Raw genomic sequence first — 25813 nt, forward strand, 5'->3', positions numbered from 1 at the left:
TGGGGGCTTTACCCACAAAGCAAAATCTCGCGGAAAGACATGTTAACACTGATGTAGCCTGTCCCCGGTGTAAAGAATCTGAATCTATTGTGCATTTACTTTTCACATGTCTTTTTGTACAAGATGTTTGGCGAGTTGCGCCTTTTAAGCAGGTACTTCCCTGTATTCAGGTGGAAAACGTAAGAAATGGTCTGAAGTTGGCAAATTTCCAAATTTGCCTCCCACCGTTGGGATCAGTGCAGGTCCTTTGGCACCGTGGGTCTGATGGAATCTTTGTAAATCAAGAAATCAAAGTGTCTTCAGTGATCGCTTGTTTATTGCACAAGAGACCATGACAAAAGCTATTGCGGATGCCAAGGAGTGGTTTTCATTCCAGAAACTCTCTCTAGTTTCTTCATGTCCCAGACAAAAGTGAACTACTCCAGAGCCCATTCGAGTGCCGGGGGTAAGTATGGCTAGTACCTCAGATGCCGCTTGGAGGGCAGAGCTAAGAGTTGCGGGGCTTGGTTGGACAAGAACCTTCTTATCGTCTGGTGTTCTCACTCAACATTCTGCTATTTGTAAGAATGTATCTTCAGCTCTAATGGCGGAAAGCCTTGCATGCAGAGCTGCAATTCAGGATGCGATCAGAATGGGAGTCAAGCATTTTTATCTTGAATCGGATTGTCTACAATTAGTTGGAACTATCAACTCTCGATCAATTCTTTTGGAAGTTCATGGTGTATTATCGGATATCCTGTTGGGAGCAGATAGTTTTCTTAGTTTTACCTGTCGTTATATCCCACGAGCAGCAAATGTGTTAGCTGACTCCAAGGGCAGATCCACGTACAAGGGTGTGGGGTCAATTGACTTCTCATTAATTTTTTTTAAAATTAGTAATACATATATTAGTTTAGTAAAAATTTAGTATACATATATTTAGTAATATATATATATATATATGTCACATTCTTTGGTGTTTGGACTGTTGAAGTTGTTTTTGATTTTGTCTGTTGCTACTGTAACTGTTGAGAGATGCTTTTTAGCGATGAAGATTGTGAAAACTCATCAACGCAATCAGATTGTAGATCAGTTTTTGAATGACTGTTTAGTTTTTTTTATCGAAAAAGATGTATTTTTTATCTATTACAAATGAAACTGTGAAAAAGAGATTTCCGGATTTTAAAACTCTTAGAATAGTTTTGTAAGATGTTTTTATATTTATATAAAAAAAAGTTTTAGTTATGTTTTGACCCCGATAAAAATAATTCCTAGATCCACCACTGGCTGACTCTGTTGCGAAGCTATGTTTAAGTTTGTATAAGGGAAACATTTTTTGATTTAATATAAAAGTTCGGTGTACAACAAAAAAAGGTTAAGATAATAGTAATCCCCTTAAAGGAGAATTCATCTCTAGTGTCCCTATACCAGAAATTCATCTCTGCATTACCCCCACTTAATCTCACTACCCCTTTTTTTAACGAAAGGACGAAACTACCCCTCTAACAATTTTTAAAGAATAGTTGTACCATATATCTCCTAGTTGCACCTTGCATAGTTGTACCATATATCCCCTAGTTGTACCAGTTGCACCATAGTTGTACCAGTTGCACCTCGCATAGTTGTACCATATATCTCCTAGTTGTACCAGTTGCACCCTAGTTGTACCAGTTGTACCGCGCATAGTGGGATTCGAACCCTGGGCGCGCGCGCGTGCACATGGAGCTCACAACCACTAAGCTACTGTGTTTTTCGTTGAACAATTACTTATTTAATTATATTTAACCTAAAACAATCTTCATTAAGGGTAATATTGTCCTTTTACCATTGAGGGAGTTTTGAGAATTTGTTTTGATAGAAAGGGTGTTATGAGATTTTAGCTCGTTCGGCACATTTGAGTGATATACTTAGGATAGATACATTTCCGCAATATTCCTAAAGCTTGGTCTTTGACCCTATGTAAAAAAAAAAAAGAAAAAAAATTCCATCATCTATAAATTATTTGCATCAGTGATAAATTTATATTAACATTTTTTAAGTACATTTTGTGTTATGCTTTTTTACTTTTGTTTATTTAAAAATTTATTTACAATATTAACCCCTAAATATTTTCTAAAATTAACATTACTCCAGATTTTGTTTCCTAAATATTTTACATTTTATTCCAACTAAAAAATAAAGCAATCAATATGGAAATAGAAACTATCATATATTTAATCACACATTCTGTTGTGTTTTGAAGATGTTCTATATGTGAATCCTTTGCAAACAAAGAAAACAACAATTTGATTCCATTCTGTTTTCCAAAACCTGTGAGTTTTGATTATTAACATAAAAAAAACTTCGATTGACATTTATTTAAATTGGGAGGAGGCATATCCGGAAAATCACAGAAGTAGCCCAGAAGGAGAGAGGCGGTTGAGAGCTTAGACGGGAGGCGGAAGCCGACGGGTTGGGAGAGGAAGGGTCTCCATAGGCTCATCGAGGAGATCTCAGCCCCAGAAACTGACTGAAGAGCGAGAGCAGAAGGGCAAACCCCGGAGAAGTATCCGAAGAACCCACAACACCAATAGGCGAGCGGAGGTGAAAGGCCACCAGAGGCGAGAGGAGGAGACAACTCACGACGGAAATAACGCCGGAGAAGACACCGCAAGTGCGGTTTAGACGAGATCTTGGAACGAGACGGACTTGGATTTGACGGGAGAACAACGGAGCATCAAGACGAGGACAAGGTCGGACGCCGGCAAGCCGAAGCTATACCGGCGCCGGAGAGCGGAGGCTCTTTCGTAGATCTGAAAATGACGGCTAGGGCGAACGCTACCGAAGAGAGAGGTTTCAAGACAGTTCAACCAAAATAAATACACTTTAACTGATCCGGAGATAAACAAATTTGAAAAAATATCTTCATTCAAGTGATACAAAGGAAATCTATAATACTAAGGGAAACACAAGCTATCCCATATTCAAAATAAACCATCTCTATATACACTATAATAAACCATCATTTCAAAATTGACATCTATATTAAAAACAAGTACAGTAATTCTAAAATTATGTAAATTTAGTAGTATTAAAAGTTAAACCGAGTAAAAAACTCTTACATCCACATTAAGAGGAAAAAACCCTAAGCGACAGCGATGGCGATAATGTTCCCATGGTTTTGATCTCTGATGCGAGTGTTTCATTCGGTTGTGCTTTTGGTTTTTTATGGTTATTACGATGGTATATTGGGGATCTTGGAGTTTCATCTCCGCTTGTTTCTCCTTATGATTGGATTGCAGATCCGATTTTGCATTTGAAGAAACCTTTGGAAACTTGGGATCTCACGGTGTCCTCGATCGTTTATCGATCTTTTTGAGGATTTTCATTTATAGGCTTTCTTCATCATCTATTACGAAAAGGGAAAGCAAATAGTTTTGGCAGTATCACAGATCCAGATTGATTGGTTGAATGGGGGTAAGGATCCGTTCTGGTCTGGGCTTTGGGACGATTCTTTGGATCTATACTTTAATGGTATCGAGGTTTGCCCTCCTCTGCGGGATCTGATTGATTGTGATTTGATTGTGTGGTTTGAGACGGAGGATATGCGGATCTCTCTAGTGCAGGTGTATAAACGGATTCTTCCCTCGTTTGAGCAGATTCATCGCACACACTTCTCTCTGGTTTCTTTTGCCTCTTGTCGAGTTCAGTTGTTGCTTCTTTTTGTTCTCCCGTCTTTTTCTTGGCTTTTCATCATGTCTCAGAGCATGGTTCTTAGTCAGAGTTCGGCTACAAAGAGTGTAGTACCAGCGGTTGTGATACGCAAGGTCAAGATTCCTTACTTCGATAATATGGCGTTGATTGAGGGTTATTCCAAGACGGTGATCGGCAGGTGCATGAACCCACGATCGCAGGACATGAAGATGCTTTTGTTCATGTTTCCTCGCATCTGGCATTTAGAGGGCAAGGTTGTTGGTGCTGACTTAGGAATGGGTAAATTCCAGTTTGATTTCGACGATAAAGCGGACATAATTGAGGTGCTGAAAATGGCTCCTTTCCACTTCGATCACTGGATGGTGTCTATGGTTCGATGGAAACCTACTATCGATCCCATGTATCCTTCGTCCTTGATCTTTTGGGTTCGTGTCATGGGGGTCCCCTTTCAGTTCTGGGCTGAACCTACTTTCTGGAGCATTGGTGAGGACATCGGGCGTGTCCAGGAGGTCGATATTGATGGGGTGGGGCGAGTTCAGGTGATGGTTGATGGGTTTAAACCCTTATGCTTTCAGACTGAGGTGGAGTTCTATAATAGCAAAGAAACCATTGTATCTCTCCGCTATGAGCCTCTGTTTGGTTACTGCTCTCATTGTTTCAGTTTGTGTCATGATAAGGTGCATTGTCCACTGTTGCAAGTGGTTCCTGAGGAGGCAGTTGTGCTCCCTCTACCAGAGGTGGTTGATGTCAGACGCAACCAGAGTTACAAGGGGGCTGTTAAGTCCGATCGGAAGCAAGGGTATGAAAAGGCTGGTCCTTCTCGTAGGGGATATCGAGGGAGGTCCAATGGGGAAGGTTCTCAGGCTGAGGGCAAGCGTCCTTTTGAAGGGAAGCTTGGGAGGAGCTCAAAGCCTCAATCGGAGTCAGTAGTAGGTGAACCTTTGGCAAAGCAACGGCGTTTTCAAACCTATGTGCAATACAATGACCATAGGTTCTCGAGGGCTGCTGCTGCTGCTCAGGAACCAGTCCACCCGCAAGCAGAGGCGGAGGACACAAGGGCATCCACTTCTCGGGGCAAGGATAACCTTTCTGTAGCAGTCGAGGTGGTCCGTAAAGCTTTATTTCAGGACGGTGAGGTGGACGTCTTGGTGCCTGCAGTTGCAGAGTCTGTACAGCAGACCGAGGAAGTGGTTGCGGTTGATGGCCCGGTTGCTGCTACCAGGACAGATGGTCTTATGGCCACTTCAGGCGATATGGTACCGGTGCTGCCTGTAGCGGATCCAATGGCTGCTTCTACTGGAGATGACACTACTAAGGGTGCTGATTCTGGATTACCGGATACATGTATTATTATGGGTGTTGCAGGTTTGGCTATGGAGGATGTGGAGGATACTACCATGTCAGGAGGTGTAGCTGCTGATGGTACGGAGGTTTCGGTCGAGGGGGAAGGGGACTCTAGCACGAATGGTATTAGGGATGAGTCCGCTGTGGAGACTCTGGTCCCTCGTGATGATCCCAACTGTAACGCCCCCAAACCGGTCCTAAGCCCCGGACAAGAGCATGGACGGCCCGCGGAATGCTACGTATGGGAACCGCACCCTGGTGGTCCGGTCGAGGGACGGAAGCTGCAGCTTCCCGACCACTCCTCCTGGACGCGACTCCGCCCGCGGCCGAGGTTCGCTTAGGCTTTGCAACCCTCGCGGCCCTGGCGCGTTGTGTTGGCCCAGACAAGGCCAATGTATCAAATGCAACTTGCCATGTTTCCTTGAACACCGATTATATTACTTAATAATTATTACATTGAAAATAGTTTATCAAGCAATACACGCAAATAGTCGGATAATTCATAGAATACGTCTTTGAAAATATAGGGTTTTTACAAAAACACATGAAAACAAGCCCTATCCGGTACCCTAAGTTTGCTCCAGCACTAGACTCCACCTAGACTACCTACGAGACAAAATATTATCATGAGTAATCTAATATTACTCAGTGAGCCTGGGTACCCCAACCTAGATATGCATTCTACTTTTTCCCCAACCCAACTACCCCAACAAACAAGGAAACAAGAAAGCAAATCAATCAAAGCAAACGCAACAGAAACGATAGCGTAAGTAAATAACAAACAAGCAATCAAAGAGGGTTAGTTCAAGCAAGACTCAACTTGGACTCGAAACTTAGACTCTCTACTCTTAAATCAAGCAAGGCAATCAACAAAAATCAAGCAAGAAACACACAACAAGCAACAGCAACAAGAATAGAAATTCAAGCAATCCTAGATTGTTCTACATGCATGCAACCGATCTACCAATTTTTAAGCAAGAATTTATTGCGGTTAAAAAATCTATCAGTTCTTTCTACATGCAATTCCATAGTCCAAATTTTAAGCAAGCCAATATTGCTAAAATAGCTTAAAATTCATCATGAAAATATGCGGTTCAATTCTACTCAATTCTCACATGCATGGTGATTCCTAGCATAATTCTATGTGTTTTAGCATGAATTCTAGCATAAATCCTACCATATTAAGCATGCAACATCTACCTAGTTCTAACATGAACCTAGACTAAATGCAGCAAGCAATAGGTACGCACACGGTCCGTAGGATCCATGCGGTACCCCACACAAAACTACCACAGAACTCACAATGATTTCGGCGGATCGATGTCTTGAGATTCACGGCACCACGGATCAGACAACCTCTCTTCGCGCCTGCTTTGTCTCTGAACATCGTCTTCCTTTGTCTCAAACCGCGTCTGGCCTCGTCTTCGATCATCGTCTCGCCTTGTCTTCGATCAGCATCTCGCCTCTCAACTCCGTCTCTCTCTCTCTCTCGCTCTCTCGATTTAGAAGAGCAAATACTTAGATAATTTTTGAGCTTTCTTTGTGTTTGAGAGGATGTCACACTTGAGAAGTGAACTTCTCCTTTAATAGAGGTTTATGGGCGGTGCACTTCTCCAATGCATGTCGAACACATTGCTTACTTCTCCCCCACTCCTTTGGCGACTTGGTGAGCAAGCTATACAAGATCAAGTGAAACTCCTCTCCTCCTTGCATGTAATGGTATTGGGCGATTTGTGGGGGATGAATCTCCTTTGTCCTCCACTTTTCCACTCCTTGATCATCCATTGGCCAATTCCCAAAGACAAATTGATTATGTCTCCTTTCTTATGATTCAACAACACAATGATTATACTTTTAAGGTTGCATGAAACCTCGTTGGTTGATTCAAGAGAAAAAAAATATTCTCTCCTCCTTGCGCCGCCAACAAACGCCGCAAAATCCGGAACGCTGTCGGCTCCTCGGTGTTGCGTCCATCAATCGTCGGCTGCATCCGGCATTTCTCGGTCAAGCCCGATACGTCCAATGGTTATTCGGTCTCGTCCGTAGTCTCTCGGTAGTACCGCAAATCCTCGGCAGTACCGCAAGTTTCTCAGCACTCTCGGTGCGCCTAAGCTTTCCTCAATGCGTCTCAGTGCTTCTCGGTGCGTCTCGGCACTTCTCGGTAATCCTCGGTGTGTCTCGGTAATCCTCGGTACTTCTCGGTACTTCTTGATATGCCTCGGTACTTCTCGATAATCCTCAGTACTTCTCGGTGCGTCTCGGCACTTCTCGGTACTTCTCGGTACTTCTCGGTGCGTCTCGGTACTTCTCGGTAATCCTCGGTGTGTCTCAGTGCGCCCGGTCTGTGTTTGGCCATGTTCGTCCGATGCGTCCGTAACGTCTTTGGCCATCCTCGTCCGTCTGGTTTGTCTCCGTCCAGTTACGTCCGATGTGTCCAAACCGCATTTTGGCCATTTTGTGGTTTTTGGCTCGAACCTCCTTCTTCTTCGGTTTTCTTTTCGACTTAGCCTCTTGACCACCAATCACCGGCCATCTCCCGACTCGTTGATTTTTCGTCGGTCTTCCCTTCAGCAATTCTTATTATTTTTCTATTCTTTTTCTGGCTGAGTCCTTTTCGAGTCTTTTTCTCCAAAATTTTAATTTGGATTTTTAATCTTGGTGAGGGTCATTACACCAACCCTACTGATGTTTCCATGGACACTGATTTACCTTCGGTGGTTGCGGGTGCACCTTCGGGCTTGCTGGACAAATCACGCAAGGGCAAAGGATTAATGGGCCTGAAGGGTGTGGGCTCAAAGAAGCTCAATCTGTATCTATGGGGCACACCAGGCTGGGGAGCCGACTAACCCAAAACCGAAGGAGGCCTGCTTTAAAGAACGGTGGCCAGGCTGGGGAGCCGACTAACCCGAAACCGAAGGAGGAGGATACGGGTGCAACAGGTGGATCCAAGCCACCACTTCCAAAGATTGATAAATGAAGATTTTAAGCTGGAATTTCCAAGGGCTTGGTAACAAAGCCTCTATTGGGTATCTTAGGGATTTATGGGGGAAACATAGGCCAGATTTTCTGTTTCTTTATGAAACTAGACAATCTTTTTCTGTTTTAGAGCCTTTTGTTTGTTAATTTGGTTTTTCAGATTTAAAAGCGGTTGAACCTGTTGGTTGTAGTGGTGGTCTTGCACTATTTTATAATAATAATAATAATAATAATAATAATGTTTCCATTTTTTATGAGTCCAACAGTATTATTGATGTGGAAATTGTATTTAAGAGACAATTAATTTATATTTCTTTTATCTATGGTGATTCGGTTCCAAAGAAACGGTATTTGGTTTGGGAACGGTTAACAAGGATTGGGTTAAGTCGAGATTCTCCTTGGTTTTTAATTAGGAATTTCAATGAGTTAAAAGGTAATCATGAGAAGCGGGGTGGTGCCTTGCGCCATGCCTCTTCTTTTGTGCCTTTCAACACAATGATCCGACACTACGGATTATTTGAGTTCCCTGCTCTTGGGGATAGTATTTCCTAGAGAGGGTGGAGGGACAAGAAACCAATCCGCTGTCGTTTAGACCGGGCTTTGGCAAATGAGGGATGGCATGACTTGTTCAAGGATTCGTTTACGGAGTATCTACCAATGATTGCGTCGGATCATAAACCCTTGTGGGCTGTTATTGAGGATAACACTCGGCGGGGTCGGAGTGGTTTTCGTTTTAACAGACGCTGGACAAGGAGGGTTTCTTAGGTGTGGTTGCCGCGGGTTGGGAGTCTACGCAAGGGAAAGCATCCGCTCCCACCCTGGTGGATAAAATTTCAAAATGTCGCCGAGCCATATCTCGGTGGCGGAAGGAGCAAGTGCCTCACAGGCGGGAGACAATTGAGGACTTAAAGTCCAAACAAGCGGTTGCCCAGGAAAATGATGCTACTTTGGTTGCTGAGCTTGCGGAGCTTACTTGGCGGTTACGGGAAGCGTATCAGGACGAGGAGGTATATTGGTATCAAAAGAGCAGGAGTCGGTGGATGCGGTTTGGTGACCGTAATACCAGTTATTTTCATGCTTAGACGAAGCAACAACGGGTCCGGAATCGCATTGTTGGACTCCATGACCAGCACGGTAATTGGATGATGGAGGAGAGTGATATTCAGAATATTGCAGTCTCCTACTTTCAGGATTTATTTACTTACTCGGACCCATCGGATTTTGTGGAGATGTTGGATGAGATCCAACCATCTATTTCCCCGAGCAAGAGATCAGACACGCACTTTTCATAATGCATCTGGGTAAGGCTCCAGGCCCGGATGGTATGACTGCCCTTTTCTACCAAAAAGCATGGGCCACGATTAAAGCAGATTTGGTACTGGTTGTCAATTCCTTCTTGCATAATGGGGATTTTGATAAACGGTTAAATGTGACAAACATATGTCTCATTCCAAAGGTGGACAAGCCAACGAGGATGACGGAGTTACGGCCTATTAGGCTGTGTAATGTCGGGTATAAATTATTTCTAAGGTTCTATGTCAGCGACTCCGCACTAATTTACCATCTCTAGTCTTAAAGACGCGGTCAGCGTTTGTGGAGGGTCGGTTAATTTTGGATAACATCTTGATTGCTCAAGAAATGTTTCATGGTTTGCGGACTAATCCTTATTGTAAGGGTAAGTTCATGGCCATTAAAACGGATATGCGTAAGGCCTACGACCGGGTGGAGTAGTCTTTTGTTGAGTATTTGCTTCGCCGGTTTGGTTTTTGTGAAAAGTGGATATCCTGGATTATGTGTTGTATCAAGTCGGTTCAATACAAGGGTCCTTATTAATGGTCAGGCATATGGTTCCATTATTCCTCATAGGAGGCTACGTCAAGGGGACCCCTTTTCGCCATATCTTTTCATTCTTTGTATGGAGGTGCTTACTGCACATTTTTGGAAAGCCAAACAGCTGAAACTTCTTACCGGTATGAAGGTTTCGACTGCTAGTCCAACCATTTCCCATCTTTTGTTTGCGGATGATAGTTTTTTTTCTGTCGGGCCACGCGGGAGCAATGCGAGGTGGTTTTAGGTATCCTTAAGAAGTGTGAGCGGGTTTCTGGCCAACAAATCAATTTCCAGAAATCTTCGGTCCAGTTTGGTCATACGGTGGATAATGCTTTGCGTGAGGAGTTTAAAGGGGTGTTGGGGATCACAAATTTGGGTGGAATGGGATCCTATTTAGGGATCCCGGAAAGCCTGGGCGGGGCAAAGACGAAAATTTTTTCGTTTGTTCAAGACAAATTGCAAGCCAGAGCAAGTGGGTGGCCGGCTAGATTGTTATCGAAAGGAGGCAAAGAGATAAAAAATAAATCTGTTGCTACGGCGGTTCCTACTTTTGTCATGTCGTGCTTTTGACTGCCTAAGAAGGTCACGCGGAAGTTGATAAGTGCGATTTCTAATTTTTGGTGGAGCTCCTCTGCAGAATCCAGAGACTTACATTTGGTGGCGTGGGATAAACTATGTAATGGTAAAGATGTAGGGGGTCTGGGTTTTTGCTGCCTAGATGATTTTAACACCGCTCTGTTGGCGAAGCAGCTTTGGCGCTTGATCACAGTACTGGATTCACTTTTTGCATGGGTATTTAAAGGACGTTACTATCGACATTCTGATCCTTTAGATCCAATTAAATCTTACTCGCCGTCTTATGGGTGGCGAAGTATAGTTTATGCTCGCTCTCTGGTTAATAAAGGACTTATTAAACGGGTAGGATCTGGTGTGTCCATCTCTGTATGGTCTGACCCATGGATCCCTGCTCAATCTCCGAGACCAGCACTGAGTACAGGGTTACCTTTTGATCCTCTACTCCGCGTTACAAATCTTATTGACATCAGTTCCAATTCCTGGGATATGGCCCAGCTTACGGCTACGTTTGTACCGGAAAATGTGGCTATAATTTATGCCTTACCATTGCGACAACCGGATAAACTGGATCTATTGGGATGGCATTTTACCAAGTCTAATAAATACTCGGTTAAATCAGGGTACCACATTCTTCGTTCCAGTTCGATGGCTCCTGCCGGGCCAGAGGTTTTTGGACCGACTGTTGTGCCCCTTCATGCCTTTGTGTGGAAAATTCGATGTCCACCAAAAATTTGGAATTTTATGTGGCAAGTGCTTTCGGGTTGTGTGGCGGTTACAACTAATCTACGGAAATATGGTCTGAGTTGTGATGCTACATGTGGGCTCTGTGGAATTGGGGACGAGACGATTAATTATACCCTCTTTGAATGTCCGCCAGCTTGCCAGGTTTGGGCCTTGTCGCAGTTTCCGACGGCCCCAGGTGTTTTTCCCTTGGAATCAATCTTCACAAATATGGATTTTCTTTTTTGGCGGTTCCCAAATATTCAAAATCAGGAAATCTTTCCTTGGATTTTGTGGTATATCTGGAAGGCCTGGAATGATAAACTTTTTAGTAATATGGATTCCAACCCCCTAGCCATCTTGTGGTTAGCGGAGGATGAGGCAAAAGCATGGGTTCTGGCTCAGACAGACGATGTGGTCTTAGCACCGGATACTACCAGTACGGCTGTCCCCTGTGTGAGGGGGAGTTTTGGGGTTCCTAGGTCTTTCTCAAGTTATACTTGTTATATTGATGGTTCCTCGAAAATAGTAGATCTTTTTGCGGGAAGAGGATGGTTTTGCACGTCGCTTTGGGGTGACAATCCCACTATGGGTGCTGCCAACCTTCGCCGCAGTCTTTCTCCTCTTTACACCCAGTTTGAAGCCCTTATCTGGGCTATGTGTTGTATGATTGGGGCGGATAATCAATCTGTCGTCTTCCTCACCGACTGTTCTGATTTAGTGAAGATGGTGTCTTCGCCTTTCGAGTGGCCAGCCTTTACACCTTACTTGGAGGACATCCAGGCGGATAGAGAGGAGTTTGTTTCCTTTGCCCTAGTCTATGTCCCTCGCTCTCAGAATGGTAAAGCGGATAGTTTAGCGCGACGTGTTCGCACAGTTCCGCACCTAGTTACCTATGTAAACAATGTTCCTTCGCATTGACTTGTTTGGGTCTATCCTGTATACTGTTAAAAGTTAAACTGTAAATAAGAAATATAAAACCTAACCCTATATCCTAATCGTAAATAAGTAATAGTGATACATCAGAAATGCAAGTAGGAATCACAAATATCAATTATCCTGCAGAATTTGGTCATTAAGGTTATTATATATACAAGAAAACATTAAGTCTTTGCTAAAATTGCTACAGCTTTTTTGAATAGATTATAACTTACCTACACAATTTGTATATCTTATACATATCCAAATATTTGGATAGGCGATGAAGATGTTTTACCTACCAAAATTAAATAGATTGTTATTTTAGGAATGGATATATATAATGGATAAGAGTTTTTTTTTTTTCATGATGGTTCAACCCAAATAAATACGCCATAATTTTCAAAGTTGACATCTATAAAAAAACGTGTAAATGTGAAGTGACTTTAGTGCAGTGGCAGGGGGTAAATCTATTTGTAGAAGGCACCATCACACCCGAGATCGAGTCCCGGTTCCTATGAATGTAGGAATTTGGCTAATGGACCGGCCAGTTGTGACCCAATGGTTGACAAAAAAAAAAAACCGTGTAAATTTAAATCTGTGAAATTTAATCCCTAATACAAAACTGAACGCCGCTAACCCAAATCGTAAATACTTAATAGTGAGACGACATCCAAAATACAAGTAGGAAGACGTAACTTCTAGGATTCAAGAAAGAGAATTAACACAACCTCAAAAGAACTCTCTTTATTATTTTAGGAAAAATACCTCAAAAACCTAAAGCTCACAAACTCTCACATCTTGAATGATAGGAAGTCATAACCCGACATCTCTATTTATAACGAACTTCATAACCTCACTTTCCTAATCTCTCTAGGAAGACAATTTTCTTATTTCTCACAACTTTCTAAACTTCCAATTCTAATCTCTTTAGGCTTGCTTATGCGTCAAGCTTACTCCAACATTCTCCTCCTTAAGCTTGTAATGCTTCTCCACTACTTCGTCCTCTCCCTCTCCCTCTGTAGAAGCGACCTCCTCGTCCTCTGTTCCAAAAATCGCTTTTATACTCGCGACTGTAGTTATGTGTCTCCATTTTTGCATACATGAGTTTAGATTGACCCTCTTGCACATCACCGACTTCACTGATTCTCTCTTCGTAGGCCTTGAGACGTCCGATGATGTCTCCAAACATAGTGGTATTAAGGTCCAACACATGTTCTAAAGATGCCACTATGTGGATGAACTTCTTGGGAGGAAGACAGTTAAGAAATTTCTTAACCATCTTGGCTTCTTCAATCACTACACCAAGAGAAGCGGACTTTGGGGCTATCTCGGACATCTTTCCTGCAAACTCATCAATTTTCTCTGTATCTTGCATCTTAAGTCTCTCGAAATTGGCCATAAGTGTTTGTAGACGTGCTTCTTTAACATGTTCTTCCCCAACATGTCTCGATTTAATGGCGCCCCAAATCTTTCTCGCCGTATCCAGATCACCAATTTGCAGAACTAGAGCCTCGGGTATGGACTGAAACAGTAGAGCCATAGCCATGTTATTCTTTTCATTGTCGGCTGCTGCTGTTTCAGGTTCAATTGCCTCCCAAACCTTGTGAACCTTTAAGGCGATCTTCATAAAATGACTATGAGCCATGTCTATACTTTTTAGAATAATTCATAAAATGACTATGAGCCATGTCTGTATGTTTCCTATGCAACATAAAATTACGTTGTCTCCTCCCGTGTCCACCAAACACAAGGGACCCATTTGTCTGCCACAAAATGATTACCTAGTTTGAATTTTGAAAGTTATCTACTCTCACACATTTGTCATTTAGTATTCTAATAGTTTCCCCATAAAGGATTGTACATTTCACTCGCAACCCAAAAGTCACACAGTGGTTTTTAGGGTTTCACAACATCAAAAAATAAAGAAACTAAATATTTACAACTGCCGGTTCTCTCCAACCCTAAAAAACCACTGTGTTTTACTTGGCTCAGCTTTTTGGGCGGCCGTTCCCGACATCCTTACTCACAGCAGTCGCCGATTATAGAGAGGTTCGTTTTCATATTAACTGGTGATTCCATTTGATTCGTCTCTATTTCGTGATCAACTGATTTTCTGTTGTTATTTTCTCTATTTAGATGGCGAATCTGGGCTTGCCAGAACGAATGTTTGCTAAAGGATCCGAACCCATCGGTGAGAGGGTACACTCGTACAGCGAGCTCTCTATCATAGACGATCTCGCCTCAATCTTGGTCCCATCTGAACTCGAGATCATAAAATCCTCTCAGTTTGGGAAAATTTTTGAGGTACCGGAGAGCGCGGCTTATTCTGGAAAACTCATTCATTTTCTATTGACGAGACAACTCCTGGTGAAGAAAGACTACGAAATATGGGTTATTTATGGTGGGTTCCCGATTCGGTTCTCAATTGTGGAATTTACAGTTGTCACCAGTTTAAGATGCGAGAAGCTTCCTACGGAAAAGAGAAGAAGGGCAAACTGAAAGTAGTCGCCGGTAAATATTGGTATAAATACTTTGACCGGGCCGATGTATCTGCCGACTGGCTAGTCAGCAGATTAAAGAGGCACCTCGTCCCTGAGAGGGATAATCCGATCCGTTACGCCGTACTTGCTCTGCTCGATGGGGTCCTTTGCCCTACTTCTGCGAAAAGCAAAATCTCGCCGGTACACGTTGACCTGTCTGAGAATTTGGAAGAGTTTCTGAATTATCCTTGGGGGACAGAGGCTTTCAAACTAACGATGCGTTCTATAAAGGCGAGGGGGCCACGTAAATTAAAGAAGAAATCAACAATCGTACAAGGATTTCCTTTAGCGCTGCAACTGGTACTTCTTCAAGCCGTTCCACAGATCAAGGTGCAGTTTTTGGGCCCTAACGATGATGGTGATTCTGATATGGAAGAAACACAAGTGATTGAGCGCCTCTGGACATTGAAGCTGGATGTTGTTTGGAAAGTCGATGGTAAAGCAGCGGTAAGATCTCGATTTCCAAACCATTTAGTATACCTTTAACTATTAAATCACACGAAGTCCTTCCGTCAATTGAATAATCCGTTTACGTTCTTTTGTAGAATCCCACTTTATTTCAGTAAATAACATGTTGTCAGAAGAATGTGTGATTGTTTTTAATTTTGTTGCATGATGTCCGCGTGCACACTATGTTGTAAGTCATGTCGTATGTTTTTGCACTCATCTTTGCTTGAATGTTCGATAAATCCATGTGTTATATTAAAAAGATATGTGATTTCCGATAAAAACACAGGGTAAACGTGCATCTGCGCTATTTCGCTAACAGTTTTATGCTGTTAGACATAGTACCCATAGTAACGATGGCGATTTGCAATGATAGATGATTGGTGCTTAATATTTTCTATGATTGCCATCTGACATGTTTCTTTTTGTCCGTGTAGTGTACAGTTAACTCTCTGCTTGGACCCAAATTAGGTGATGCCATTGACGACAAGCCAGACGAAGGGGTTGATAGACTATTGGAGATGATCAACGACAACTGCAACTTTATGGATACAATGTTTGCGGGAGGTAAGAACAGTGATGACATCGGGGTTGATAAGAATGAAAATAGCAACCTTTGTAGCATAGACACAACAGTTTGCAAAGGTGTAGAACCAGGCATACCATCTGAGCAGAGACCAGGCTCAAATGGGAAGCGGAAGGCAAATGATCACCTATCGGAGGGGCTGAAAGAATATGTGGAAACGAAGGTTAAACGGTCTGAGAAACGTGTCATGAAAGCCATAGCAGACTCAGAGGTTAGGATATCGGATATGATAACACAGGCCATCCAGAAAATGACATCCGGGTCTTTTGGCTAGAAAGTAGACAAATCAGACAAGGAAGCCTCGGTTTCTGATCCAGTTTGAGTGCCTCAAACTTCTTCTTCCCCGGTCGGAACTGTGCCAACAGTCTCTTCCAATGTGGAAAACGGTCGGCCTCTCACAGGAAACGTTGGGAATTGTAGCAGTTCTAATCATCACGTAAACATTCAGGGACCACCTTTGGTATGTCCACTTTGAACATTTGTTTTTCAAAGACGTCTACCTGCGTTAGTATGTTTAATACATAAATCTCCTTACTTTGCATCTTACTTTATATCCATCCAAAAGAGTCCCTAGCCGAAACGGCAATGGATCTCCAAGCAAAAGCGTCGCATAGTTGTTTGGTATGCCCAAGATACTTAGTTGGTTCTGGGTACTATCTAACCGTTTCCGTTTTTAATATTTTCTTTGCATTGTAGAAGAAGAGGACAACATATGATATATTTGGACAAGACAGAATTAGCGCAGAAGTTGTGAAACCATATTGCCATGTTATCTCTGAGGTAACCATGTCTGCCACAAATATATATCTGTTTATCCCATGCCCATTTAGAGTATATTCTTTGTAGTGGTTTAGCTTCGATTTTTTTTAAAACATGTTTTAACATCTTACGGCATTTGGTTTCATTTCATCTCATGTGTTTTTGTTGATAAACGTCAATATTTCTTACGCTTATCTGTTGGAAAATGCTTGTACTGCCACCGTGTAACACTTCATTTGTTTCTAGTTAGCAAACTCAATGCACGCATGTTTACTTTACTCATAGGGTTCTACAGAAGAAACTTGACATGTGGTTGCTGATATAGACGGAGTTCCTGATGCAGACGAAACGGACCATGTATTAGCATCTACCAAGGCATCCGAGATTGACCCTTTGCCTCCAACCAAAGTTTCACAACATGGCAACCCACATGTATGAAATGTTGTTGCTATCCCCTCACTGGTATGTTACATGTGTTGGTTTTTTTTTTTTTTGTTTAAATTGGACGGGTTCATGGTTTAGGGTTAAGTATTTTTTATTTCATATCCCATGGCTTTTATTCATGTACAGCTAATATTGCATGCGTTCATTTGTAGGCTAAATCTTCGAATGCCTCAGTGTCAACCGCAATTGTGCCCAGTCAAATCTCCGACTATGACTTGTTGCAATTAGAGAAGATTGTATGCCATCACATCTACAACCAAGTTAGTAATATTTGGCTACAATAACATATGTCTAATGTGTTCGAACTGAACTCATGTTCCTTGTTGTTTTAGTGATGTTTACTTTGGTGGCGGTCGGGTATTTCCGGTGAAATTTGTTGTAGATATTGTTGAGATGCGTGAAGACATTTCTACAGAGGTTACCTAGCCAAAGTTGTTACTGTTCAATATAGCTATGCTTCTATATTTAGTAACCCATTACTGTTTTTCTTGCAGATTATGGACACTTTCATGCATAGCATCAGGGACAATTGGGCGTCAGGATGGTGTGCAACGGTTGAACAAAATGTTGCGTTTTGTGATTCTGAATTCGTCTCCGCGTTGATGAAGCATTACCCAAAATTCTGTAAGGCGACGGAGAAAGGAATGTATGCGTTTGATGCAGCTACTCTTGCTCTATGTCCCTGTGGGGTGGACTGGTTATACATGCCTTATAGTTTGGACAAACAACAATGGGTTGGTCTGTGTGTTAGAATGGCTGACTGACACATGTATGTTCTTGACTGCTTTGTGTCTTTTTTGGCGGGAGTCGAAGATAAAAACATGCCTTCTCCCATTGGCTGAGATGATCCCATACCTACTCTGGCTTGCGTCCTCTCAGGTTGGAAAGAAGAACGTCAATTTCGCACCTTTGGCTATTCAGCGATATAAGGATATCCCACAGGCTTGTCTGCGTCGGCATTCTGGTGTCATGACAGCTCACCTGATTGAACTGCATGCGGCAGCTGGCAATGATGGCTGCAGGGAAGTGAAGGTGTGTGATGTTTTTGCGGCTGCGAAAAAACTTTTCATTGACGCCTACAAGCATGCGAACGGGCCGGCCTGATTTATACCTCCACAACTTTTTTCCTTCTTCTTTGATTGGCCTGTAAAATGGTAGACACGATTTTTTACCGGTCCGACGAAACTATATCTGTCTATATGCGTTAAGCAATTCAGTACTACTGCGAACATGGGGGTTGTTTTTAAACAATGTTATTTTATTTTCTCACAACGTTAGTATCGCAAACACATGCTTTAAACAAAAGTTTCATGTAAACATAAGTTTGATTTTCCAAAACTCATTTGTTAATTCAAAGTCTGCCTTGGTAATTGTAGAAGTTATACGCATTCATTTAAAAATTGAAAGTAGTTCACTCATAATATATTAGACAACATGTTTATACGGTTTTGATTTTTTTGCTTCATAGGCTGTTTTCGTTTTAAAACATGCGTAGGATATAAAACATAAAGAGTTAGCAACGGCGGCAAAACTCTTTGGTGCACCAGAAAATGTAGCATTCCTCACAGCGGTCGTAGATATTGTGGAATTCTGAACATTCTGGTACAGCACAGTTCCATGTTAGGGTGTACGTGGTTCCCTGTCTGACCTTCATTCTTTCCAGTGTTGCAAATACTGTTCCCCCATTCCCAGAACAGTTGCCCAGGGCATGCCTATCAATTGCTCCGTGAAGAACTCTCCTACGTCTGTCTCCTCACCACACGCAGCCAACATCGCCATGACGAAAACAGCCTCATCGACTCTGTTCACCGCCTTGAACATGTGTTTTTTTGCTAAAGTCAGATATTTCTCCCAGCAAGCTAAACGTAATCCTTCCAGGTAGTCTGCCTCCGGTATTTCGTCTGCCAACGCTCTCTCGAACTGCTTCCTGAACATGCCATGTTTAGTCATCTGTGAAGGATGTTCTAAAAACTGCCGCATTATCCCTCCCCACACGTTTTCTCCCATTTTTGTGGTTGTGGTAGTGTCTCCTCAAATATGAATTTATAGTAGTTTAATGCAAACCCCTTCATTTATGTTAAAAGTGGGTAGGAAGTTGGTCAGTGGCACTTCTTCAATAAATACTCACCAAATTTCAAAGAAGATAAGTGAATAACTCCAAGCATAGGTTTTTGGATGAACCTCATCTAGCATCCTATTTAAGGCAGTAATAGTGATCGTTTTCAGATATATATATTAAACACTCGTGTTTTCATTAAATAGCATGGGTTATACATAAAATAAGGGGGATAGGTGCAATATTATACATACTGAAACAACAAAAAACTGAAGATAAGAAACGCGCCACTGGCTGCTTGTGGTAGGTTCTTCCACACATTCAGACTCCTGTACCCCCATTTGCAACCATAAAGTACAGTACCTCCATGCGTATATGTACAAGATAGTAAGAACCCTCCACTTAATTCTTCCATACGTTGATGGACTTCCCCTACTGAGTAGAACCCATTGCTAAGACACGAGAACCCCCACTTCATTGCAACCTAATGCGAAGTGATTATTAGTAATGTTGAGGTGGTTCTCATGCATGATGTATAAGAAACATGTTTTTTTTTTTACCTTCATATAGGCACAGTGCATGTAGAACGAATATGCCCCACACCATTACACCATGAACACCTAGTCTCGTTCCTCCGCCTCCCCTGAAAATGATAATTAATACTTAGCTCTATTTGAATGTACTAAACGCGGCCTACGCCAAAAAAAAACAAATGTGTAATTCCGGTATCGCATTACCTTGAACTCTCCACGTGATGCTATGCGTTATTTCTTTGGTCTTCCTGGTAGCCTACGCATGAATGGGGGCTGCAAATCTAGAGATGCAATCGAGGCTGGTAGTGTATACGCGTTGGAAACATCTGGAACATGCTTGATGGACGACTTGTAGGATTGCCTCCAATTGTCTACCGAGTACTCCGGCGCCATGATGGACTGCAGTGTTATGCCTTCTGTCACTGCTATAGATATGGCATGTGGGCAAGGGTAACGTAGCATGTCGAACGCTCTACACGTGCAGGACCTTTTCCCTAGGTTAACATGGTAATTTCCACCACTGTTTGACTAGACTTGGTTATCGAACTTGTCAACATTCTTGACCGAGAAGCTTACAGATTTTTCGAAGTTCTGATGAGTTACTTCACGCATCTTTGGTGGTAGTGTTGACATCTCTTTCTTTGATGCTTCACGACGCATTGCAAACCAGCTCATAAGGGTCGTCCAAATAAATTCCACTAGTGGGATTACCGGTAGCTCCCGTGCCTCCTTGAGAACCGAGTTAAGTGATTCAGCTACGTTGCTTGTCACAACATTGTATCTGTTGCCAAGAAAGTAAGCACGTGTCCAGTGGTTGAACCCGATGGTTTCAAGGTAAGCCCCACATGCTGGATCAAGCTTGATGACTTCGTTGAAGTACGTATGGAAGTCGAAAATATGGTATGCTCTTGCCGCCCTTTACACGTGAAACGCCAGAAATTTCTTCTTAAAACTTGATGTGATGTTGCATTGTAGGTGAACAATACATGCACCATGATGTGACCTGGGATAAACCTGTATGATCAACACGTGGTGAATACGATTAGGTTACGTTTAAAACATGTACGCCGTTGTAAGGCACGACATGGTTGTTAATAATATACTAATACCAATACGCTTTTGTAACAGAATAACAAGACACTATTTAATGTAACATGTCATTTTACTTTTTTACATAAGTTCTTTAACATTATAACAAGGCACTATGTAATGTAACATGACAATTTACTTGCATACATTATTCCTGTATTCTATGTCATTGCAGCCATCGTATATTATGTTGATGGTCATGTAACTTGTACGCTAACATGTTTAGTACTATTTTCTATTGTAAAATCAAAAATAATAGAGCTATTGGTTGAGCAATACTTAAGAAACGTACCCTTCGCAAGCCTGTGTAAATTGAAGAATGTCTGTCAGAGACGAAAGTCAGTTTCTCCGAATCTGGTATGGCAGAGATCAAAACACGGAAGAACCATGACCAAGAAGTGTCGTTCTCGCTATCAACTATGGCAAATGCTTGTGGGAATATTTGAAAGTTCGCATCTTGACAGCTCGCCGTTAACAGGCAGCCACCATACTTCCCCTTCAAGTGTGTCCCGTCGATAATGATCCGCAATCCCTCTAGCGATGCAGCAAATGCTAAGAACATGTAATTGAACCTATACTGCCCGACAGCATCGATCTCTGTTTTTAGTTTAATGACAAAGCTAGGATTTGCCTGCTGTAAAACATGTATGAAAGCCGGCAGGAGGGAGTAACTATTAGCAGCTGATCCTTGTGCGCCCTCCATGGCCACTTCTCTTGATTTCCACGCCTTCCAATATGAGATCCTTACAGAGTGATCTGCTAGCAAGAGGCACTGGAGGTCGACTGCCCGGGGACCGCGTGTGTTTCCCTCAAATTTTTACTGCATGATGCTACCGATCACCCGCGTGGTTGCTTGTCTATGGTAATTGCTGCGCTCTTCGATGGTGCACGTGTGTGTCAGCGTAACACTCCTGATTTGGTAGTTGTCATAGTCTTCTAGTTTGATTATGTAGACACGCCATGGGCAAGTTGGTGAAATGCATTTCAGCGTGAGAAGTTTTTTGCATGACCGATCCCTTCGAAAATGAAAATGCCGGTTTAGTGCGTGAACTGCTAATTTGACGTTGCAATCTTGTTTATTTTTGAAAACCCACCCAACGAACAGTTCGTCCCCTTTGTACAATACATCATGCACAGCTAGTTCCATCCCTAGTCGATCTGTTCATATATCACACAAATACTCTTAGCATGTTACATTTGTTAAATATGAGACTCTGTTATAACTAAGATAGCATGTGTTTTTACTATATATCATGTATTAAATATCATTACCTTCTTCTCGTTGCTCATCTAGGGTTGGTTGTGCATCTCGATTGAATGATGCGAAGTTGAGACACATATCTTCAAGCGCCGCCTGAAGGGGGACCCTGTGGTCCAGTTCATGGTTTAATGGTTCAGCCATATAGTTTGCCGACGGTCCAAAGAAAATACACTCCTTTACTGGTACAACTCCATCACTTGCATCAATTTCAAAGTCTGGCTCGGTAGCATCTCCTAAGTTAATTGTTTGGCTACCAAGGTGAGCCAGGAAATCCACTTCAACCGGGCTGACATCTACACTATGTCATGTATTAGACAAAAACACACATTAGTATCATGTATGTGTATTACTATGATATGGTGTATACGCGTTTGTAGACGTACCTCTGGTGTTGATACAGTGTCGGAATCTTCTTCGTCGAAAAATAGTTGGCGGCATGCGTCACTGCGTTGTCCATCATATTTGTTCATAGAAGACGAATCACCATTGCTTTCATTAGTTTTTTTTGTTGCCATCATCCAACATAGAATGGCTTCTTCATCGAGTAGTTTTTCCGCAAGACTGGAGTCGTAACTCGGGAGTGGAGGGAGACCATCAAATGCCATTGGCAGTTTTCCTTTGTCCCGCTTGTCATGGGCTGCCGATGTGCTACCAACATCAGTATCCATCATTCCTTTACATAGCCTAAAGTTGTCGGGGTTGTTGCGCAACTCAGCGCTCGCCGCTGCGCTGTTGCCATCGTACGTTTATATTCCGTCGATCGAAACCTTTGACAAATACAGACAAATATTGTCTAGGTCAAGATGGAGTGCTTGGAATATGGTCATGGTCTTGTCAGTACGTATTGTAACGGGTCTGGACCTGACAGCCGGTGGAGAATTTGAGATCCATCCACTCCGGCCATTGATACGAAAGGTGGACTTCCCATCCATCATATTCCAACCCGAACGCGGCTCTAACGAGCTCACGAACAACTGTTACTCGTTCTCCTTCACGTATAGTCATTCTCCGCATGGCGTTGAATGGGTTTGATATGAAGACCCAACTACTATCGCCACCGATGCCCCATGAACCGCTGACTACTCGAACATTATGGTCTGTTATTTCAGTTATAACAACCATTTGTACCTATGAGAAGGATATACATTATTAAATGTAGCAAAGTAGATGTAGTTGTACTAAAAAAACAAAACGAAATATTTAAGTTGTCTTATACCCACAGTGTATTTACCTACCTCTGCAACTTTTACTTCTACCTTGATCTTCTTTTGCCAACCTTTGTTTTTTTTTTATAAGTGTGTTCCTCTGTAAATGCTAGCTATGGCGGCATCAGATATATATGTCAACGAGGCAGAACCACTTTAGGGCTACAATATTTACTCAGATATTTTGCTGAATAGTGTATGTGGGGCTAGTGTCCACATATTTTAGATTTTCGAATCCTCATTATTCCCCCCCCATAAACCGAGGGATGCGATAGGAAGGTTTACACAGCAAAGCGGCTGTCATGTCAAAGTGTCAATGTTTAACCTTTCTGCACCATGATATTTTTTGAGATAGTCATACACCATCCGCGTATTTCAATGTTTTTCTTAGCGAGTATTAGCTGCCTTCGATACACGTGTGGCCAGGATACAAATTTGCGTTTCTGTTGTATGAGATTAACCCATGTTATTATACTATATATTGATAGTCCAAAATGTTTTCCTCCTAATGCTACTGTCCTAGCTGCTACTGGCTATGCATCTGCATTAAATGTCTTAGATACGTATCACCGATAGGTTTTCTCTCTCCTTAATGTGTCATGTCGACCGTATAGTGGACGACTTTTGGAGCAACTCAAATTGTGATGTCATGATTCGTGGGTTCTTATAAAATTGCGTGTTATTTTTGTTTGATCTTCCAAATTTGGTTTATCAATCGGACCAGTTTTTAATTGATCTTCCTCGAGAATCATTTTTTGGCCCATGGGCTTACTTGATTAAAACTTCCTTCCGTAACCACCACTAGCGGTCCGTTAACGTTTTCCATATATCGAAGAACCTGTATGTCAAACTTGTACAAAAGAACCTGGAACAGGGACAACGGAAACCCACAAATGCATAACGTAGGGTACATGTGAGTGTTCTACGACATACATATGTTATTTCCAGGAATGGAGTTTCACGAATGCATGCGTACTAGTATTACATGTACAGGAATAAATCAAGCCATTGCATAATCACTCGATCAATTATTACGTCAAAGCATGAGTTATGCACAATCTACAATATGCGTTTAGAAGGGAATCGTAAATAATATTCGTAGGTGTCATCTGCTTATACTCAGTTTATCTCCAAAAAAATTACAACCAAACAACGGTTGTTGTAACAAGTTATTTTAATTTATATCAGTCATCATTACCTCCTACCAAAGTTGTTCCCTATATAGGATAACCTACTGGTGGGGCACCTTTACTCCCGCCTACTCGCCGAGGATTGTTTCGATTTTTCAGCCCCCAGAAAACGTTATTTACTAAGTTTTCTGCCACTATGATATTTTCTCTATTTTACAAAATGACATAGTCATCTACCAAAGTTGCTCTTTTATTTTTCCGTCTGTTCCACCAAAATAATTTGAAATTTATTTTCAAGATTAAATAAAGTGATTTAATCTTAGAGCAAGATTGACAAAAAACAAAAAAAATAGGACAAAAAAAATTATCTAAAAGACGATAAGTCGTTTGAGGTATTCTTTCAAATTTCTATCTACATACATTTATTTGTTTCCCATATCACCTAGAGATGTCTAATGTATATAATAATAGCAATCTGAATAAATGCGAAGAACAATCACATCTTTTCATCGTGACTTTTCATTAAAAAAAATTCAGTTGCATCTTTTCATCGTGACTTTTCATTAAAAAAAATTTATTTAATTATTCTTTTGACAAAAAAATTATATGGTTGCGTCTCTTTAGAAAGTTGTATCTGTTGAATGTAGAGCTGTGTCTCTTACAAACAGTTGTGACTTTTGTATATAATATTAGCAATATGAATAAATGCGAAAGTATATAATATTAACAATATGAATAAATACGAAGACATTTGTATATAAGATTAGCAATATGAATAAATGGGAAGAACAATTGCATCTTTTCATCTTGATCTTTTATTAAAAAAAATTGTGACTTTTCATTAAAAAAATTCAGTTGCATCTTTTCATCGTGAATTTTCATTCAAAAAAAATATTATTTAATTATTCTTTTGACAAAAAAATTATATAGTTACGTCTCTTTAGAAAGTTGCATCTGTTGAATGTAGAGTTGTGTCTTTTACAAACAGTTGAGATTTTTGTATATAATATTAGCATGAATAAATGCAAAGAACAATTGCGTCTTTTCATCGTGACACTTTTTATTCAAAAAATTGTGACTTTTTATTAAAAAATTCAGTTGCGTCTTTTTATCGTGACTTTTCATTAAAAAATATTATTTAATTATTCTTTTGACAAAAAGATTATATGGTAACGTCTCTTTAGAAAGTTGCATCTATTAAATGTAGAGTTGTATATATTACAAACAGCTCTGATTTGTGTATATAATATTAGCAATATCGTGATCTTTTATTTAAAAAATATATTTTTAAAAGAGAGGGGTGAAACTCACATTCCTTTGTAGACGTGGCCTTGTCTCCTTCTCCAATCATATGTCCCATCACGACATCCTAGTGAAATTGAATTGCTCGTCAGACTCACAACGGTCATCTGAGCGGCCAAATGAATACATGAGAAAAGGATAGTTCGGGTAAAGCATCATTGAAGAGGCTGTGGACATTGTTGGGACTCGCTGGTACATTTGAGATTTCATTTTCATGACTTGAAGTGAGGAGTGATGGGGATGGATGGATACTCATGTAATTTCATTAGTCTTTACTACGCCAAAAATGTGATTAGACGAAATAAAAAAATGGAATATTTCTTTGTTATAATTGATAATTCAAAGGGAAAATGTCATTAAAATCCCCAAGTCTACATTTTCGTTGATTTAAATCCCGAACTCTGTTTTTGGAGGAAAAAAAC

General features: G+C 41.4%; 2 protein-coding genes across 2 annotated transcripts; both read left to right on the forward strand.

The window, feature by feature from the left end:
* The first annotated feature begins 9283 nt into the window (after positions 1-9283).
* LOC147938876 (uncharacterized) lies at positions 9284-12039 on the forward strand. The gene is made up of 4 exons (XM_087465793.1): positions 9284-9504; positions 9799-9913; positions 10021-10294; positions 10460-12039. Exons 1-4 carry the CDS (start codon positions 9284-9286, stop codon positions 12037-12039), a joined length of 2190 nt encoding a protein of 729 aa, XP_087321919.1.
* Positions 12040-14175: 2136 nt separating this feature from the next.
* LOC147938877 (uncharacterized) lies at positions 14176-15886 on the forward strand. Its single transcript, XM_087465794.1, has 3 exons — positions 14176-14406; positions 14490-15026; positions 15464-15886. The coding sequence occupies exons 1-3, from the start codon at positions 14176-14178 to the stop codon at positions 15884-15886; spliced, it is 1191 nt and encodes a 396-aa protein (XP_087321920.1).
* Positions 15887-25813: the final 9927 nt, after the last annotated feature.

The sequence above is a fragment of the Camelina sativa genome, chromosome 9, assembly GCF_030686135.1.
Source record: "Camelina sativa cultivar CO46 ecotype springtype chromosome 9, ASM3068613v1".
NCBI lineage: Eukaryota > Viridiplantae > Streptophyta > Magnoliopsida > Brassicales > Brassicaceae > Camelina > Camelina sativa.